This window comes from Amblyomma maculatum, chromosome 3 (assembly GCF_055883805.1).
Source record: "Amblyomma maculatum isolate TAMU_Amacu chromosome 3, ASM5588380v1, whole genome shotgun sequence".
In the NCBI taxonomy this organism is placed as follows: Eukaryota; Metazoa; Arthropoda; class Arachnida; order Ixodida; family Ixodidae; genus Amblyomma; species Amblyomma maculatum.
In genome coordinates this window covers 47,511,770-47,532,347 of record NC_139346.1, presented here as the reverse complement: position 1 = coordinate 47,532,347, position 20,578 = coordinate 47,511,770, and the positions used below count along the sequence as shown (strand labels likewise).

The following is a 20,578-nucleotide window of genomic DNA, read 5'->3' as shown; positions in this document are numbered from 1 at the left end:
GCACCAGCGCACCTCTCGAGCCAACAACCACTTTGTCGTCATCGGCACCAAGTAAGGCAGTCGGCGTCGCTAGGCACGTGGCAATATAATCTTTCATAGAGTAGAATCAGTTTCGAGTCTTCGCGCATCCTTTTATTTTCGTTTGTCCGTGGTTTTAGTGCAATTGCCCTATTCTCACAATATGCCTCAATCAACTAGCCCAATCTACTTACATTAGTGTGTGACATACCGGGTTTTCGGAGCAGGACTCACTTTCTGAAATGTTTTATTTTACTAGAGATGGTGCACGTTAACTGCATAAAAAGCTAATATCTCTTATTACGCTCTGCTTTTGCGAATATACAGATATCATAATAATAAATATGGAAGCATTTGCCATGAAATTTTATGTGCGTTTCGTGAGCCTGTTATTAGTTCATTCTGCTTCGGAATATATAATTCAAAATAAATTGGAAATATGAGTTGCTTTGACGCGCGTTAGAATTCAATGTCGCTGGCTTCCATTGCTCATACATGAAGTTTTACATCCAGGTGCGCATACCAATCCAAGAATGAAGTCGATATCAACCTGCCTGTACGTGCTGCTTCAGGTTGCTCAATTTGCATCGCCAGAGACCCTCTCAGTGCCGAGAAGTCCTAATGATTCTGCTACCGTCGCATTTCTCAAAGGTATGGTCAAATTCAAATATTAGAAAACGCTACAGCATCTGAAAATTTGAACCAAATTTAATCATTTCAATTCTTATATAATATCGTGTTTGGTGAACGAATCACGAACTTCAAGAATTTCTTCAGACAAATGTCAGTGACGCTCTCCCATGCTTTGAGGAAGACAGCGTTGGTGGTTTTGTGCGCTGGTATCCTAAATTAATGAATCGATAGTGCGCAAGATCAGAAATTTCATCAATGTGTACTATATTCTTAGCTGTTTTGACTTCTTACTGAACAAATATATTGAGTATTTAAGACTTTTAGATGTGTTGACAATATTTTTTATTTCTTTACCTAATCACAAGCCTTCGGTCCGCACTCAGTGTGTGAAATTTATTGTCTTCATACATTACAAGGAATAGGGTTTTACTTATGAACATCGAGCTACCGGTTCGCTGCAGTTATTAGACCTCAACCTTCAGTTTTGTTTTCATCCTATCTAGCAGCAGTTTGTTCCACTCATAAATAAGAAGTGGCGTCCTTATGATTCCGCGTACTCCGATATAGGTAAGAGCGTCATGACTATATTTAGCCTCGAATCTTTCCTGACAGCCATGCAGGCATGCAATGCACCCCTCTTTTATTGATCAAGTTAACAGCCGTTTTTCCTCCCGCTTCCCCGACGCGGTTATAGACACTCTATCTGGACATCCTCCCAATCAATCAATCAATCAATCAATCAATATATCTTTATTTCGCAATTTTAGAAGGTGGAAATCTGTCCGGAGAAAAAGCTGCATCACTGCAGCTTGACTGCGCTCCCGCCACCCTTCAGCAGTGGAAACGCGTTATACCAATAAGTTAGAAATAAAACAAATATATTACACATCCCGTACCAGTGCACGAGCATATGGGCATGCAAAAATGAAAAATCGGAGTGGTATTTGAATGAAAAATAAAATGCTCATAACACAGTTGTTATAAAAAAAATGAAAAGTTAGTTCAGAGAATAATATTGTAAGGTGAGAAGCATTTTTTATATACTCCACTCTGCATAAGGTGGAACAGTAATGAATACTGAAAGTAATAAGATAAAACACAAAATGCTTAAGTAAAAATAACAATAAGCTCAAAAATACAAGTTAAAATGATCGAAAAAGAAAAAATAGCGTGGTACCACGAGAGAAAATAAAATAGGAAAACCTACATGATTGGAAAAGAAATGTTCCCTAACTTTCATACAAACAGGCTTGTCAACTCTTCTTTTTTGTTAACGTATTAATGTCAACTTTTATTAAGTAGTAGTAATTTAGAGCTATTGGCAATGCGTACCGAATTCTCTGTTGCCCATATGTAGTGCGGGAAAATTGAACCGGCCAAAGAGGTTAGTGACGAAAAGAATATGTTTTTGTGGTATGTTCAAGATGTATAAAGTCGAGAAACACATCCAATCTTCCCTGAACAGCTTTATTATAAGAAGACAAGAGCGTGAGATTGTATAAGACCTGAATTTTATGATTTGGTATTTTTCAAAACGAGGTCCTGGTAGTTCTAAATAAGCGGTATTTGATAAACCTCGGACCACTTTTTTTTTTGCACTAAAGTGAATTTGTACGTGATTTCACCTGCGATGTTGCCCCATACCAGCACAGAATAACATAGGAGCTAAAAAGCGCGCCATACAGCAACCTCTTAATCTTGTCGGGATAGTATGAAGGTGCCGATTTATTGTTCAACCGCTTTACTTTATTTACCCAATAAGGACTGAATGTGCTGCTTCCTTGACCTGTGTTCATTGAATATAATGTCAAGAGTTTTCACAGATTTTTTGATCGAAGCCTTGTAAGGGTCAAGGGTAATGGATTCAGACATTTCAACCACCGATCCCAGCGTGCGAAATAACACGAACTTGGCTTTTTATTCGTTCAGTACGAGGCAATTTTAATTGGACCATTCATCTAAGCTGCAGCACAACGCATCTGCCTCAATAGTAGTGTACAAAAGATACTTTCCTGAAATAAAGACGGGGCAATCATCGGCATAGACAACGAGTTCGCAATTTTTATTTATTTCCTCTGTGTCGTTTATATAAAATAGGAAAAGAATAGGTCCCAAAATACTTCCCTGCGGCATCCCTCACTCCACATTTCGCAGGGGTGATTTGTGTTCGCATTTTGCAGTATATTGTGATCGATCCATAAAATATCAGCGAATAATTCCTATAATTCCTATCCTACACCTCTGCATTCACAGCGCTTCATTTTACCTAGCATGATTTGCCCAGTAAAAAGCTTTGCTGGAATCCAAAACTAACCTAGTGTCATAATATATTTTCCATGTTTTCTAACATTATTTCTGGGCCAAGAGTGCACTTTGTGTGGAACGGCGTTTCCCAAAACCGAATTAATGGCTTTTTATCAGATCATGTTTGCTTATGAAATTATCGATTCGTGCCTTATTCACCTTTTCAAATCCTTTCTAGAAGATAGGTAAAATTGAGACAGGACATTAGGTAGAAAAAATTCTTATGTTCTTATCCCCAACTTTATAGATTGCCGTAACCTTCGTTACCTTCATGTTGTTTAGAAAAATGCCTGTAGAAATCGCTTTGCTAAAGATATGCGAAATGACAGGCGTGATAAAATCTAGCACGTACTTGACGGGCTTAATTTGGAGGTCGTCAGATTCACGACAATTCGTGTTTTCGAGACCTTGAAACATTCTTTTTTGCTTCTGCAGTAGATATAGGTTGAAACAAAAGAGAATGCGGAGATCTAGGGACACACGTAGCAGCTGTAGAGATGTTAAATGTGTCACCTATAAGTGCAAAGAAGTAATTAAAGCAGTTTGCAAGTTCTTCTCGCTTTAATATAGTATTATTAACTACAAGGTTATCGATGATGTTTGATACATGCAACCCGTTTAATGATGAGTTTATTATCTTTCAAATAACCTAGATTTTATGGAGGCTGTCATTATCAAAAATGCGTCTGTAATATCCTTCTTTTGAAATTCTGACTAACTTGCTTTAACTTATTTCTAAATTACTTAAGCTTTATCCACTTACTGTGATTCCGAGACTTAAGGAAAGCCTGAAACATTTTATCGTTATTCATTTAAGTAGGTTACGAAAAACCTAAGGTTTCCTGGATTTTTTGCTCTTACGAAATGTTTTCATTGGAAAGAAAGAAGAATAGTACTGCTTCAAAAGCTCTTGAAATTTACAACAATAAGCGTTAAAATCTGTAATCAATACTTCGCTTCAATCAACGTGCATTATTCTCCCTCTGAAATCTTGCAATAAAAGTGAAGATATATCGCGTTACTTAATTTCTGCTGTTTTCGTTTCTTTCTTGTTTGCATTCTGTAAACAATCAAAACAAAGGGATATTTCAGGTCACAACCTAGGACTTTGGAAATTACTTGGTTGACATAAGAATTTGTTACAGACATGTATATCAATAATATAGATGAATTCCTAATTTTATTAGGGACGTTATTTCTTTACAAACCTCACAAAATTGTAAAAGTAATAGGAATTCAATAGCCGAGCGGTAATCCTTTAGGACATCGATATTGAAATCGCCACCAAGTGTCAATGCATACTGATTGTCGTTTGCATGCGAAAACAAATTTACAAGAAAATCAAGAAACGCTAGAATGCTACCATTAGGAGGTCGATACACAACGCCGAACATGCTGTTTCCGTTTCTAATGCATAAAAGTTCACAGTCACTAGAAGCCTTAGTAAATTTAGTTGATAGCTGAAATTCCGACATATTTATTTGCAATGACACACCACCATGTCGACTATACACCCAATTCTTGTAGAAATGAGTGCATCCTGGAAGCATGAAATATTCTGGGTCGTCTGTGCACCATGTCTCGGTGAACATCAACTAAAAATTTGCTCCACAAGAATCCAAACGTAGCACTACCTCTTCCCTTTTTGGTCACAGGAACCTCGCGTTTAGGTGGTAAAATTGAAGCCATTTACTTTCATTCGTGTTTCATACGATATTTACAAGTTCTTCTGGGGTAATATTGTCGTTAACCATGATTAAACAGCCCGCTGACGTTTCATGGCCAGGGTGAAAGGCCTCATTCAGATTTCAGTGTTAATCTTATCAATGACACTCTCATGCTGGATTAGCACAGCGAAAGACGCGTTGGTTGGTCGTGCGAAAATGGATCCATTCGTAATTCATACCACTCACGCTCTCGCTTTCGGGCAATGGTCACTCGAAGCAGCTGTTTCACAAACGGACAAAGGTGCTGATTTACCTAGATTGGCGACCCCTGTAACGCGTCTTGTTGCTGATCCTCGGATGATGAAGGCAAGACCAGTACTGCATTGGTCAGCCTTTTCTTTCGCGATTTTTCCGACATCTGATGACGCTTATCTCGTTTGAGAAACTTTACAATTAGGTTCGTCTGTTTCTTGTCTTTAGTTGGTACTCTGTGACCCATATCAATGTCAGTACCTGCTATCTGCTCACGTATCGCCTCGCCTATCCTTTTCAGGATATCGGGAAAGATTTCGTTTGGTGCTTGCAGAACGCCTTTGCTTTCCAGATTCTTGTTTCGCGAGTATTGTTCCACTTTTACAAGGTCGGTTTGGCATTCCTGTAGGCTTTTTCAAGCGTGCTCACTCTCTGCAAAAGCGCCTGATTTTCTTTCTTCACAGCGGTATTTTCAGCAGCTGTAGTTGCTGCCTGACAATTCGCCTCATCAAATCTTGTGGTGATAAATTCCACGTTTTTTCTAAATCTCTTCCAATTCGGCACAAACACTGTGTTCTTCTGTAGGCATGTTTCTGCCTATCGCGTCTTTGAATGCTGAGAATTCGGTTTTAAGTTATGCATTGAGATCCTGGAACACTTTGCCAACTCTTTTGTCATATTGAATCAAAGCAGCATGATCAGAAACAGCACACCAACTATACCATCTTTGTTTTTGGCAGCAGTGACAGCGAAAAACAAGCAAAATCAATAAGTCTAAGTTGCAATCTGCAGAAGATGCGGTTAGGTACAGCAGATATCGCTGTCACCACTGCTCCAGGTTATGCGCTGATTATTTTGCGTGCAGAATTGACGACGCGGTTAAGCCAGCACATGATCTTTCTTGCTGACGAGATGCGCAGAGCATATCCGATGGACAGGGATGTGCAGCTCTTTCCTTGTGATTTCTGCTCCGGTCGGTGACGGCCAAAGATAAAGGCAGACTCACAGAAACCACATTTGTGATCACCACGGCCACCGACGATCCGGGCTCTGTAGGTCTGCACTGTGCAATGTGCAAAAGATGCGGTTAGGTACAGCAGATATCGCAGTCACAACTGCCAATGGATGAAAGGAGGTGAGAGCAGCAATACCCCAATGGCCGCATGCTCAGAAATAAACTGAAGGCTACAGCATATAGGTGCAAAGTCGCTTCAGCAGAAAGAAAATAGCAAACAGGCTCTGCGTCCAAGAACTTTTTTTATTGCCACGAAAGCTTGCCGTACTATGCTGGAGGATCTGTGGCGAAAACGACCAACAAGTGAAACTTTCGTGAACGGTGACATAAGCGTGGTTTATGGAATCCCGCTCAGTTGTGGATGGTGTATGGTGGCTGGACAGGACAATGCGTGAATTAGCGCACAATGAAACATATTCATGCCATTCGTAATAGAGATGTCGAACTTGCCCCATCACATCATTTCGTCCAAAGGCTTTTAGTCAATGCTCAAGATCATTAGGCTTCTATGCGGGAGGAAATATAAAATAGCCTATCAGCTATCACAGCAATTAGAATCGTGCTTCATTTGGGGAAAGGGTGATCAATATATCAGTAACACGTTGGGGGTGGAGGGAGGGGGTTAATGATGTACAATGCTGAATGTAACTTCCTGAGCTGCTCTTGCTGACCGGATTGTGCAGTTGTGATTTAAAATCTTTATCTCCTCCTCTCCTGCTTAGTCCCTCGAGTATAGTGTATATACAAGTATTAACGACAGGGATTAAAATCAGTTAACTGTTTGTACGCCTTCACTCATTTTCCTTTTCTTCCTATGAATGCATTTTTGTGTGCGCAACTGTTTATTAAATAAAACGTTGCGTATGTTTTCATCATATGAATAGGCAAAGCGGATTCATGACGCAATATGTCTGGCAGCTTTGTTACGTACCGCTGTCTCATTGACTGTCGCTTCGTAAATATATGATTTCTTGCTGGTTACACACTAATAAAGCCATGCTTTTAATTAATTACCACGGTGCATGCTTTTTCATGACGTGGCAGGTGCGGCGATCCTGCACTTTTCTCTCCTAGCAAGAGCTGTAATCAAGCGTTAGGACTAAAATGCCGTAGAATTAAAGCACTTTCATTTATTGTTACTCATCATTCGCCCATATTTTTTGGACATGCTCAAGTGGCCATTTATTGAGCATCAATCTCATATCTGTTGCAGAATCATCGCTTGGCTCTCGTCGGTGCTCTTGTCTTTCTGGTTCCTGTTCAGCATCGGTACATGTAATTTGGCAACATATTTCGTCGTGACTATATCCAAAATGTAAACTGCGAATCACCCTCCATCTAGGAACGAGAATACATTATCTTTAAGAGCCAATAAAATTACAAGTACGAACAGCCAGTATGCCTGCTTAGGTTGAATAGTTCTCCAGTGTAGTACGTTTGAGGCTCTAGAGCAATTGTTTCAATTCTCTATTTTAGTGCCAATACATTTTAGCTCAGCATCAACACATCAAGCTATAGAACGAAATATGAAAGTTGTAACTTTAACAGGTGGGAAAGTAGCAGTCTGCAGCAGAGCGTAAACGGCAAAGTCGAAATAACTAAATTCTGGTAACTAGACTGTTCATGAAAACCATGAAACAAATTTTAGAGCCGAAAACCTTTTGTTGGAAAAGAAAGTCAACAAACTATCGCTCTATCTGACACTATTTTAAGAGAGAAGGCAGGGGTACCGTATAGCAGAAAGATGTGTAGGCTATTCATATTACGAACTCATCGATGTTCGTGCGATTCTAAATGCGCGAGTTGAAATTTTGATCATTAATAGAGGTCATTTTTTCTGAATTGTTGTATAGTCGGGCTGGTGGTGATGATGACTGTGAACTTTATTTTTTAAATCTCAGGAATTCATATCTTTTTGTGCTGTCTTGCGCATAAAACCTCCTTGCAGAAAGCACCTGCCAGCATGGATCCGTTTCCTTTAAAGGCGGACTGTACCCTGCAGACAGTTGCGCAAAAGTGACATGTTATGGATCCCAACGACAGATGACTATTGAAACGTAAGTTCTGGTTATTACACCCATGCGTTTATTGAATTTATAATGATTGCCCTCCTATATCGTGGTTTCTACAAGTGCATCAAATTCATCAGGCCGCATGGAAGCGACCTAAGTAGCTGTAGATAATTCCCACGTCTGATGTTAAGCGTTAATATCTTTTAGATAACCTTAAGATCAGACGGAGCCTATATCCGAGCCTCAAAACGGCAATATCCGGGCACCTGACTGATTTAGCTCGGTTTACCAATACTCAGGACACATAAGTCCTACAAGGTCTGTGCGCTTTCAAAAAAATAAAATGGAGCGTCCGGGGTCCCCAAAATTTCATCTTATCTGAAGATGGCCAAAAGTGCCGACCGAATCAGTGCTGAAATTCAAATTTAGGGCGGCCGTGGCCAATGTCAAACCATCGAATTTCTAAAATATAGCTTTGTCCTGATTTTGCTTAAATTACGTTCCAAATAAATTTAATGCATTCTCAGAGATTCCATGCAATATTAGGCGGCCAGTCCTAATGTTGGCTACCAAGCTCCTAGAATTTGATTTGGTGTCCAACGTAATTTTACTCTGGACAATTCAGTTGTGGTTTACAAATTAATTTAGGTCACTCCAAGCATTCTCAGCGCATCGGCCCAGTGAAGCCTGAGGAAATGTATAGCAGGAGGCTCCTTGCGGAAAGCGAAAACCTTTGAGTTACATGCCGCTGCTGACAACAGCTCACTCTGCTTAACAATGCCATGTTTATGTGGTCGCTGACGACGACAAGGCTACTAGGGACCTCGTTACCATTTTATACTCTCTATGGGGCAGATGCTGTAATTTTTTTCACAGGTGCTGTCTGGTTCGCACAAACTTGAAAAACGGAGACCAGCGTTTTACCTTCGGGAATGCTTGAGATTCCTCATAAGCTATTATGTATGATACACGAAAATCTTTGGCACTGGAAAATATAAAGCAACAAGAAAACACTTATTTTTTCAACCGCTGGCAATGACCACCGAGTCTTAACTTAACACAAACACGCAAAAAGTTACTATCGGATTTATTTACAGAGGAGCGTCCACTTTAGCCGGGCGTGTGAGCATAAAGGTTCCAAGCCTACTCTTCTACCCAGCCAATCCACAGTCCGGGTAGGCTTCAACGAAAACGACATTTAGCTGAGCGACATACACGCATTCCGACTATGCCGAGTTTCTCGAGGAATTTGATCTCAGTGAAGTGAGTAAGAACGATGAACACGCAAGTCCGACCTGTGGGATAAACCGCGGTTACTCATGGAGAGAAAAACATTACATTGCGTATGAAGCCGTGTCTCCCAGGCCCCCTGGGTTCTCTCCCTAACATACAACAGTAAAATCTTCATGCCTAAAATGTCCATAAGGCTGCGTGGCAGGCAACAATCTTCTGTCTTGAGGGCCATGTCGTCTAGTTCTCCGATATTAGTAGTGGCCCGCAGGGTCGAGGCGAAGCCAAACTGGTCAGGAGGATATGAGACAGGTTTGCGTTCTATGCATTGCACAGAGAACAGTAAGGTAGGATGGGTCGGTATCCAAGCAGCACACCACCACTGGACCGGCAATGGTTCAATGCTGGAACGCAGTGACATCACTAACGGACCTGGCTCTCGGCGAGCTCAGTACTTTTTCCATTGCTGGACCATCCTTCATGCCAATATCTGTTCATTATGCGGCTTGTTTAGAGCTATCATTGATATTGATACGTGGCAAGGTTAGTGCACGAAGGTTAGTCCAGGATGACACAGCACACAAAGAACAGAATCCCAGCAGCGTCAACCTTCTTCTAGCACTAAACGTTGCTACCACTTTGTCGTCTTCGGTGTCACTATTTCTGGTCGTTGTCTTCTTTAACGTCCAGCGATGCAGGGCATATATGTCACATTACCCCCCCCCCCCCGAAATGCACAGTCCCGGTGCGCACTAGAACGAACTACTGCAGGGGTAGTACGGCTTCATTCTGACGACATGAGCAATCTCGGTGCGTGGCATAGAGGACTGTCGCGGCGGATGTACAGGGGCGACCTCGTATGTCACAGGAGTGACTGGCCGTAAAACACGGTAGTGTCCTGCGTAGCGTGGCAAGAGCTTCTCACACAGCCCAACTTTACGAGCGGGAGTCCAGAGCAAGACGAGAGAGCCCGGAGAGTAGTAGACATCCCGGTAGCGAGAATCACGGCGCCGTTTTTGAGAATTCCGGTAGGAGGCCAGTCGTCGGCAACAAAAACACGGGCGGCGTCAGCTCGGGAGATGGCGTCACGAGCAACTTGCGTTAGCGGTGGGAGGCAATACGCTGTCAAAAGGAAGGGGAGGGTCGCAGAGGTATAGAAGATAAAACGGTGAGTACCCCATTGTGTCGTGACAAGAGGAATTGTACGCGAACGTTACAAACGGCAAATTAATATCCCACTCACGGTGATCATCCGAGATATACATAGACAGCATGTCCGTGAGCGTGCGGTTGAGGCGTTCGGTAAGGCCGTTCGTTTGTGGATGGTGAGCGGTGCTTAATGGAGCAGTACCGAAGAATTTCGTCGACTACTCGAGCAAGAAAGCAGCGGCAACCGTCAGTGAGCAGCTGGCGTGGAGCACCACGTCAGTTGCACAGCTGGTGGGTATTGCTCGGGTGACAGCGTAGCGCTTAATATAGTCCGTGGCCACTGCAATTCATTTATTCCCCGACGCAGAAAGCGGGAAAGGCCCGAGGAGGTCAAGGCCAACTCGTGAAAATGGGTCTACTGGGATGTCGTTCGGCTGCAGGGATCCAACAGGCATAGCCGAGGGCTTCTTCAGTTGCTGACACCGGTCACAAAAAGCAACGTAACAACGAACAGAGCGATAGAGGCCAGGCCAAAAGAAGCGGCGGCGGACGCTATTGTACGTACGAGATACGCCAAGATGACCTGTTGTGGGTGCGTCGTGCAGCTGTTGAAGAACGGTGGTACGCAGGTGTTCGGGGACTACGAGCAGAAGCTCGGCGCCATCTGGTCGCATATTCTGTCGGCATAAGGTGCCGTTGTGGAGCACAAACAGAGCAAGGGTAGCATCAAGGTGATCAGTGCTCAGCGGATTGAATATGCTGCAAAGCTTGGGATCTAAGCGCTGCTCATGGCGAATGTTTGAAAGGTCAGAGATCGCCATATGTGGCATCGTCGCACTCGCTCGCAGGTGGGGGATCTACCGGGTTGCGGGACAGGCAATCGGCGTAAGCGTGCAGCCGGCCAGACTTGTGGACGACAGAAAAAGTGCATTCCTGAAGGCCCTCCGACCTAGGCGACCAGTAGGGTCGTTCAGCGTAGAAAGCCAGCATAAGGCATGGTGGCCGGTGATGACGGAGAACGGGCGGCCAAACAAGTAAGGGCGAAACTTTGCAATGGCCCACACGAGGGCTAAGCACTCACGTTCAGTGGTCAAGTAATTTCGTTCAGCCGCATAAAGGAGGCGACTGGCATAAGTAATGACGCGAGTGCGATCCATCTGCTGCTGGGCGAGTATGGCACTAATACCGTAACCACTGGCGTCGGTGAGTACCTCCGTTGTTGCCAAAGGATTGAAATGTGCCAGGAAGGGCGGGTTGGTGAGGGCTGCAATGAGCGCAGAAAAGGCTCGGGATTGTTCTTGGTCCAAGCAAAATGGAGCGCCGTTCTTCAAAAGAGTGGTCACTGGATGAGCCGTCTCCGCAAAGTTAGGTACAAACTGCCGAAAATAGGAGCAAAGCCCAAGAAAACTACGCACGTCACTGGTACAACGGGGTGCAGGAAATGCAGTTACAGCACGTATTTTGTCTGGATCTTTTGAACGCCACGGGCGTCGACCACGTGACCGAGCACCTTGAGTTCACGTCGGCCGAAGCAACATTTCTCCTAGTTCAGCTGAAGGCCAGCTCTTCGGAAGACGCCAAGAATGGCATCAAGGTGATGGAGATGGCTCTCGAATGTAGAAGAAAATACAATGACGTCATCGAGATAGCACAAGCACGTCGTCCATTTGAAGCCGCGCAGGAGAGAGTCCATCATGCGCTCAAATGTTGCGGGCGTATTACACAAGCCAAAAGGCATCACCTTGAATTGATACAGGCCATCGGGAGTGACGACGGCGGTCTTCTCCCGGTCCCGCTCGTCGACTGCGAACTGCCAATAACCGGAACGTAGATCAATGAAAGAGAAATAGCTAGCACCGTGCAAGCAGTCGAGGGCATCATCTATCCTGGGGAGCGGGTAAATGTCTCTGTAAATTTCTGGAGGTGTCGGTAATCAACGCAGAATCTCCAGGTAGTGTCCTTTTTAACAACCACGACAGGCGACGCCCAGGGACTGCTCGAAGGCTCTATAATGTTTTTTGCTAACATCTTGTCCACTTCATCTTGTATGACGCGTCGTTAAGAAATGGTGACTCGATGAGGTCTTCTATGAAGTGGGTGGACGTCTCCGGTGTCGATACGATGTGTAACGAGGGACGCTTGTCCTAAGGGGCGGTGACCAAAATCGAAAATATCGCTATACGAATTCAGAAGACTCGTAAGCGCTGTAGCACGGTCAGGGCGAAAATTAGGTGCAACCATTCCTGACATGGGGGCTTCCAGAGATGGGGACGGTGCAGGTCTTGTCGACACTTTAGCAGTAGGGTCAGGTAAAAGAGCGGTAACTGTGACATCAGACAGTGGGGTCAGTTCGGCGAGAGTAACGCCCTCAGGAAGAACGTGCTCAAAAAGGCCGAAGTTCAAGACTGGAATAAAAGCGTTTTATTTTCTGCGTGCGCGATGATTTGAGGAAGAGCAATTCTACACTACCAGTGTCACGTCGGTTATGGGACAAACAACGTAGTCGCCATCAAGAACGGAGGGGAAAGGCGACATGAGCACGTACACTACAGCTTCTGGTGGCAGACGAGTAAATGTAGAGGAGCGGAGTAGGAGCGTTGAAGTATCAGAGGCCTGTTTTTCAGGACAGAGTGGCAGGTCCAGATGAAGCAGTCCAGAAGAACAGTCAATGAGCGTGGAATGTGCAATTAAAAAGTCGAGCCCTAATATAACGTCTTGAAGGCAACTGGCGAGGACTAAATAGGAGACGGATATGGCGGTCGGCAATGGAAATTCTCGCAGTACACATACCAATCACAGTAGCTGTGTTGCCATCAACAACACGAACGGTAGATGAGGAAGCGGGTGTGATGACTGTTGAGGTGTTGACGGCGCGAGGAACTGAGGACGGAAATGTGGGCGCCAGTGTCAATAAGGGCAGAAACTGAGACTCCACCCAAAAAATGTCAGTGAGGTTACGTCTGGGTGCGAGGGTCAGTACCGAGAAGACAGTCCGTGTCGGTAATGCAGCGTCACTCCCGGGCGCTGCACTCGCTAGTTTCCCGAGTGGGCGCCGGTGTATGACGGGGAGGAGTTGCGACGACGCAGCGGTGAACGAGATCGACGAGACCGTGGAGATGGAGATCGGATGGAGTGACGAACACTTGACACGGCTTCGATGTGAGGTTCATCTGAGTCTGGAGGGAAGTGACCAGGTCCATCATATTCGGGGCGGAGCTATTCAGGTGGGGCAGGGAAGCGTCGAGGTCCGTAGTAGTACCGACGGTCAGCGTTGTAATAGGAACGACGTGTGAGAAAGGTACGACTGCGGCAATAACGGGAAGTGTGGCCGGATCGACAGCAAATAAAACAAATTGGCCTGTCATCTGAGGTGCGCCACTCTGCAGAATTGAGACTAACGTAGCGACGTGGGGGAGCTTGGCTAGTGGTTGCAGCAGCCACTACAGGAACAAGATGCGATGGTGATGAGGGCGGTACGGGGTTGGAAGAAAGACCGACGTTGGCAAGTTCCTGTCGGACAACAGCCTGTATCATGGCACCGGTGTCAGGCACTGGAGATGGTAATGGTGCTGGAGCTAAGGCCTCGAGTTCTCGCCGGACGATCCGAGTCATTGTTGCGGACTGAAAAGGCTGTTGCAGAGGAGCCAGATCATCGCAGGATGATGTAGCTGCAGTGCTCGGAAGGCGCTCAAAGCGATGTACCAGGCGTCATTGTTTAGCCTGTTCGAATCTTCGGCAAACTTGATGCACCGACTCGACGGTAGAGCAATCCATGCAGAAGAGGATGTTGAACGCGTAGTCTGCGATGCCATTGAGGATGTGCCCTACCCTTTCACATTCTAGCATGGAGCTGTTCGCCTTCCGACGCAACGTGAGGACGTCTTGAATGTAGGCCAGGTAGGAAGGACTCCGTGGTGGATTGGGCGCGAGACGAAAGTTCGGTTTTGGCTGCGGGAGCCCGTCCAATGGGCTTCCCGAAAAAGTCGTGAAGCTTTTGCTAGCAAATTTCCCAGGTCACCAGCTCGTGCTCGTGATTTTGAAACCATGTGAGAGCGGTTCCCGCCAAATAGAATATTAAATTGGCCAGCATGATGGTCGCATCCTAATGAATGTTCCTGCTGCATCGCTCGTATTCATCCAGCCAGTCGTCAACATCTGTCTTGTCTTCGCCATTGAAGATAGGAGGGTGGCGGAGTTGTGTGAGGACGAGTGGTTGCGCCGATGTTGTTGCGGTGGTAGGAGCTCCCTCAGAGGTCAGAGTGACCGTTGTTGACACTGTGATCCCGGTAGGTGGCGGCCACTGCGCCAATCCAGCTTTCGGCTGCTGAAATAGATTTATGTGTGCACACGGGTATCTTTATTCACCTCCACCAAGATGATACGTGACAAGGTTAGTGCACGAAGGTTAGTCAAGGATGACACAGCACACAAAGCACACAATCACAGCAGCGTCAACCTTCTTCTAGCACTAAACGTTGCTACCACTTTGTCGTCTTCTGTGTCACTGTTTCTGGTCGTTGTCTTCTTTAACGTCCAGCGATGCAGGGCATATATGTCACAATATGTTTTGTTTAATCCTCCATTAATAGCCTATGCAGGGTAACCTTCTTAATCTATTGAATTTTCCAAGGTTGGAAAACCCGAGACTTTCTTGCATAGACCTATTACAGATTTTTTTCATTCATGCCGCAATATAAGCCTGCGCATTTTATAGGCATTGTCGAGCCTCGCAGCTTATCGTCGCATGGTTAAGCGACTTGATTTTACTATTTTAGACTGCAAGGAGATATGCACAATTAAATTTCTCTGTGAAATGATTAAGTAAACCTTTTTATTAGCAAGCAACTAGAATGAATAGCAGCTTACCGGTATCGCTCAAGAGGAAAGTATACAGCAGTTGCATCTTAACTGTACTCCCCTATGGGGCTGAAATGTGGAAGCTAACCAAGAAGGCTCTATTTAAGTTGAGGACAACGCAGAGGGCTTTAGAACGAAAAATGGTAAGGATAAAATTAAGAGATAGGAAGCGTGCAGAGTGGGTCAGAGAAATAACTCGTTACTGACATTCTAGTGGAAATCAATAAGAAGAATTGGGCATGGGCAGGACATGTAGTGTGGACATGCAGTGTGGACATGTAGTGTAGGGACATAGTCGATTTGGATAACAGACTGGATTCGAAGGGAAGGAAAGCATATAAGGGGGCGGCAGAGATTTAGATGGGTGGTTGAGGTGAAGAAATTCGCAGGGTCAGTTGGATGCAGCTAGCACAGAACCGGGTTAAACGGAGAATTATGGGAGAGGCCTTCGCCCCTACAGTGAGTATAGTCACGCTGATGATGATGATGACGATGAACTAGAATGTATTTATAAAATGAGACAACTAAAGGATTAACCTGCCGTCGTTTTAAAGTAACTTAATACTCATAAGCGACCCCTGGATATTGCCGCGAAAGCTTCAAAACTGTATTTGTTGTTTTTGAACAGCCGCCGGCACGTGTATCAAATCTGTATTCTGTGTTTGTTCATGCGCGTTGTCGCGATACGACGCGTTATCATTTTCTTTGTCGCGAAGGACGCGCCGAGATCTGTCTCGAAGATTTCGATCACTTGCGTATGTTTCCACAATGTTCCAGGGTGTACTAGTAGCAGTTTGCGACGTTATCTAGATTGTTCTGAACAGCCTTCAAATTGAGCGTTGACGAGTGTGTCGGACAATCTTTGTTCGACGATCGACGAGCACGTTTATTGCTATCGCCGCCGCCGAGTTGCTTAGTTCTTTTGCGGGCGCAAGTCAGGCCAATAAAGAGTTAATTTCAGTACCATCAAGCCTGTGCCTTCGTTTGGTGTCAACGGCCCGCTCACCACTACGTGACATCTGGTGGAGGTTCTGTGCCTATGATCCTTCACGCGAAGACCCCAGCCTTGTTCCTGTTACCCCGGAGGAACAGCCAACAGGCCACCGAACCAATCGCCGGCTTCAAGGGCTCCAACTTGAACACAGTCTGCTGCCGCACCCCATTCGATCTCGGAAGGCATGGACGCTGACAATGGCCCAGCCTACAGCACCGGTTATTTTCGTTCAACCCCGCGAGCCCCCCTGCTTCCATGGACGGAGATGCAGAAGACTGGAAGGACCTTTTCGACCATGTGGTAGAATTAAACGGCAGAAACAACGCCGCGAAACTCAGGCAAGTCTACTTTGTTCTTCAGGGACATGCCCGAATTTGGTTCGAAAATCATGAGGCAGCTGTGAAGGATTGGGAGATTTTCAAGGAAGCGTTTTTGACTGCTTTTTCAAGCGTCGTCCGAAAGGAAAGAGCCCAGGCCCTCCTTCAGTCTAGACTTCAACTTCCTGATGAGCCTGTACCGGCGTACATTGAGGAGATGAAGCGCTTCTTTCGCCGCGACGACCCTAACCTGACCGAATGCGAAAGAGTCAAATTTTTAATGCGAGGCGTTAAAAAATCGCTTTTTTTCAAGTCTTGTCCAAAATTATACAAAACCCGTTGCGGAATTTGAAACGGAAGCGTCTACCATCGACAAGACGTTGGCCACCAGGATGCGCCACTACGAGCGACCATTTCAGCCGGACTACTGAAGCCACTACGCCATCGCATCTGCAAGCGGGGGTGAGAACCTTCGGGACCTAATCCCGGAGATCGTGCGAGAGGAGCTCCGCCGATTGATGCCATGATCGCAACAACCCCAGGTGGCGACGCTCGCGGACGTCGTCAGCGAAGAGTCCAGCAAACGCTGGGCGTTCCTCAAGCGACGAATGCGACAGTTCTAGCCCAAGAGGCAACAGCGATGAACTACGCTGCTGCATTACGTCGCCCTGCGCCCTAACGTGATGACTTTCCGAGCCCTCGCCGGAAAGGCGAGGGCTCCTGTTCCTGAAAACCAACCCTTGGCCTCCGCCCTCCAAGCCTACCAATGACCCCCAAGCCCCGGAAAGTGCGACACCTGGAGGACAGCAAACAACCGACCATTATGCTTCCATTGCGATGAGGCCGGGCACATTCTGCGCCACCGCCCGTACAGACAAATCGTTCTCCGCGGATTTGCAGTCGACGCTCCACGAACACGCCCATTTGAACGATCGCAAGAAATCAACAACTATATGCGTAGCGGTGAGATTGCGCCAACAAGCCGTCGGTTCAGGTCTCCATCGCCGTACAGGGCCCGCTTTGCGTCGCCATTCCATAACTACTATGAAAATGTGCGCGGAAGGTCTCCAAGCCCGCGCAGGGGAACTTTGGGGGGGGGGGGGGGAGACCAACCTTTGGAGGTGAGGTTACTCAACGGCGACAAGACGAAGATCGTTCGCCGCCGACGACCACTAACGACTAAGCAGCCATTTCATTGCCGCTCCACACGCCGACATCGACGACAACGCGACCAGAGTGCAAGCTGACACCGCCGCCCAGCGAAATAACAACGGTACGCCCCGGCCATGATATGAAGAAACGACGGAGCCGAGATCGGAAACCAAGGCCCACGTCCAATGCAAGCACGCGAATAAGATACCTTGAAGTTATTGTCGACGGTCGCAGAGTCACTGCCCTAGTAGACACCGGAGTTGACTATTCAGTCGTCAGTGGACCATTAGCCTCTAAGCTCGGGAACGTTACCACGGCTTGGGATGGCCCGCTAATTCGCACCGCAGGTGGCAACCTGACTACTCCATCGGGACGATGTACTGCAAGAATAACCGTAAATGGCCGTACTTGCCCCACCAGCTTTGTGGTCTTGAAGCAGTGCTTCTGCGACGTGATTTTAGGCATGGACTTCCTAAATTAACATAGGGCTATCATCGACCTGCGATCCAAGCTCATCAAGCTCTCTGCTGACAAAGCCATTCTTGCTACGACGACTTCGACGCAACACATCGCACTAAACGTCCTCGACGGAGAATTGACCGTACCGCCCCGATCAAGCATCGCAGACTGCGTAGGTAGCGCAAACATCGAAAGCGCTGAAGCCATCGTCGAAGCAAATATACAGTTGCTCTTAGAACGAGGTGTCGGCATCGCAAGAGGCATCGCAAAATTCGGGAGAGGTCAAGCTTAGGTGCTGGTAACAAACCTCACCCGAAGAATACCGGCATCTCAAGATGGGCACGAAGATCGCTTTTCTCGACGACTTAGCAGTCCTCAATGATGTATTCACTCGGCACGACCAAATGCTGGAAGACGCACCGGACCAATTTCGACAGCCCACATTTGACATCAACCCAGCATTGACCCACAGCAGGAAAGACCAGATTCTCAGTCTTCTTCGAAGCTACGGGGAGTCCTTCTCGTCGTCATCGATGGTACGACAAACATCACTTGCCAAGCTCCGCATTATAACGGACGAACACGCCCGACCTCTGCGCCAAAGTCCCTATCGTGTATCGCCGCGACAACGCCAGGCCATACGCGATCAAATTGAGGAAATGCTGCGTGATGACGTAATCCAGCCACCGAAGAGCCCCTGGGCTGCACCCGTCATTTTGGTGGAGAAGAAAGGCGGCACTCTTCGCTTCTGCGTTGATTACCGCCGCTTGAATAGCGTTAATAAGAAAGATGTCTACCCGCTTCCCCGCATCGACGACACTCACGACCGGCTCTGCAATGCAAGGTACTTCTCATCGATGGACCCGAAGAGCGGATATTGGCAAATTGAAGTCGACGAAAGAGATCGCGAGAAGACTGCAGTCATCACATCAGACGGTCTTTTTCAGTTCAAGGTTATGCAATTTGGCCTCTGCTCCGCACCAGCCACGTTTCAACGAGTAATGGACACAGTCCTGGCAGGCTTGAAGTGGCAAATTTGTTTGGTATATTTGGACGACGGTGTTGTCTTCTCATCAAACTTTGAAGACCACCTAAAACGACAATCAAGTCTTTGCGACTAACGCTAAAAAACAGAGAAGTGTCACTTCGCGTACGAAGAACTGCTTTTCCTAGGTCACATCGTTAGCAAGGATGGTATTCACCCAGACCCGGAGAAAACGGCTGCAATCGCACAATTCCCACCGCCTGCCGACAAGAAAGCTGTGCGCCGATTCCTTGGGCTGTGCGCTTATTATCGACGATTTGTCAGATCCGTTTTGCGCATCGCCGAACCGTTGACGCAGCTTACAAAGGCTGACGTACCGTTTAAATGGGAAGCGCCGCAAGGAGAAGCCTTTGACGAACTCAAGCGCCGCCTGCAGTGCCCTCCTGTACTTGGCCACTTTGATGAAAACGCCGAGACCGAAATTCACACCGACGCGAGCAGTGTGGGCCTACGAGCCGTTCTCGTCCAGAAGAGTGCCGGACAGGAGAAAGTAATCGCCTAAGCTAGGATGTCCCTCACAAAAGCCGAAGTCAATTACTTGACGACCGAGAAGGAGTGCCTCGCGATCATCTGGACCACTTCTAAGTTCTTCCACACCTGTACGGCCGACCATTCAAGGTAGTAAGCGACCATCACGCGCTCTGCTGGCTGGCTAATTTGAAAGATCCCTCCGGCCGCCTTGCCAGATGGAGCCTACGACTTCAATAATTCTACTTGACTGTAGTCTATAAGTCAGGCCAGAAGCATTCCAACGCAGACTACTTATCACGCGCTCCCGTCGACGCTTCCCCGAAGGACGATGACGACGACGCCTTTGTGGGACCGGTAAGAGCCAGCAGTTTCGCAGAACAACAGCGATCAGACCCTGAGCTGAAAGCGCTAGCCGATTACTTGGAAGGAAAGACCGCTTCCCCTCCTGGTGTGTTTAGGCGACATTTATCATCCTTCACGTTAAACAATGGCCTCCTCGTGAAGAACTTCGCACCCAAAAAGACCGCTTAGCTTCTTGTAGTGCCTAAAAACCTTCGGCAGGAAATTCTGCAGGCGTTGCATGATGAGCCCACAGCAGGTCATCTCGGATTTGCGCGCACGTTGCGTCGAATCCAGGAGAAGTACCACTGGCCGCAACTGCCTGCTAAAGTTCCCCATTACGTGAAGGCATGTCGTGAGTGCCAACGACGTAAGACACCGCCGATCAGACCAGCGGTTCTACTAAACCCGATTTAGCCCCAATCCTGCCCTTTAAACAAATTGGGATGGATCTCCTCGGCCCCTTTCCATCTTCTTCTATGGGTAACAAGTGTATCATCGTGGCCACTGACTACCTTACCCGTTATGCTGGAGCAAAGGCACTACCCAATGGTACCGCTGCAGACGCCGCCAAATTTTTTGTCGAATAAATTCTCTTGCGACACGGCGCCCCAGACGTGCTCATCACGGACAGGGGAATGGCGTTTACGGCAGAGTTGACGGA

The 20,578-nt window shown here is 46.6% G+C and overlaps 1 protein-coding gene across 3 annotated transcripts in view; it reads left to right on the top strand.

Annotated features, from left to right (window-relative positions):
- The first annotated feature begins 525 nt into the window (after positions 1 to 525).
- Positions 526 to 20,578, top strand: part of LOC146194707 (uncharacterized) — a 116,414-nt gene continuing 96,361 nt past the window's right edge. For 2 of the 3 annotated variants that reach the window (XR_014705472.1, XM_084596100.1), the window contains exons 1-2: positions 526 to 669; positions 7,838 to 7,946. Coding sequence is in view for 2 of the 3 variants with exons in the window: in XM_084596100.1 (XP_084452226.1) it covers positions 552 to 669; positions 7,838 to 7,946 (227 nt within the window). In the remaining variant the exon portion in view is untranslated. Of the gene's footprint in view, positions 670 to 7,102; positions 7,159 to 7,837; positions 7,947 to 20,578 lie in introns of all 3 variants that reach the window. The other variant, XM_084596101.1, reaches the window with a different exon arrangement.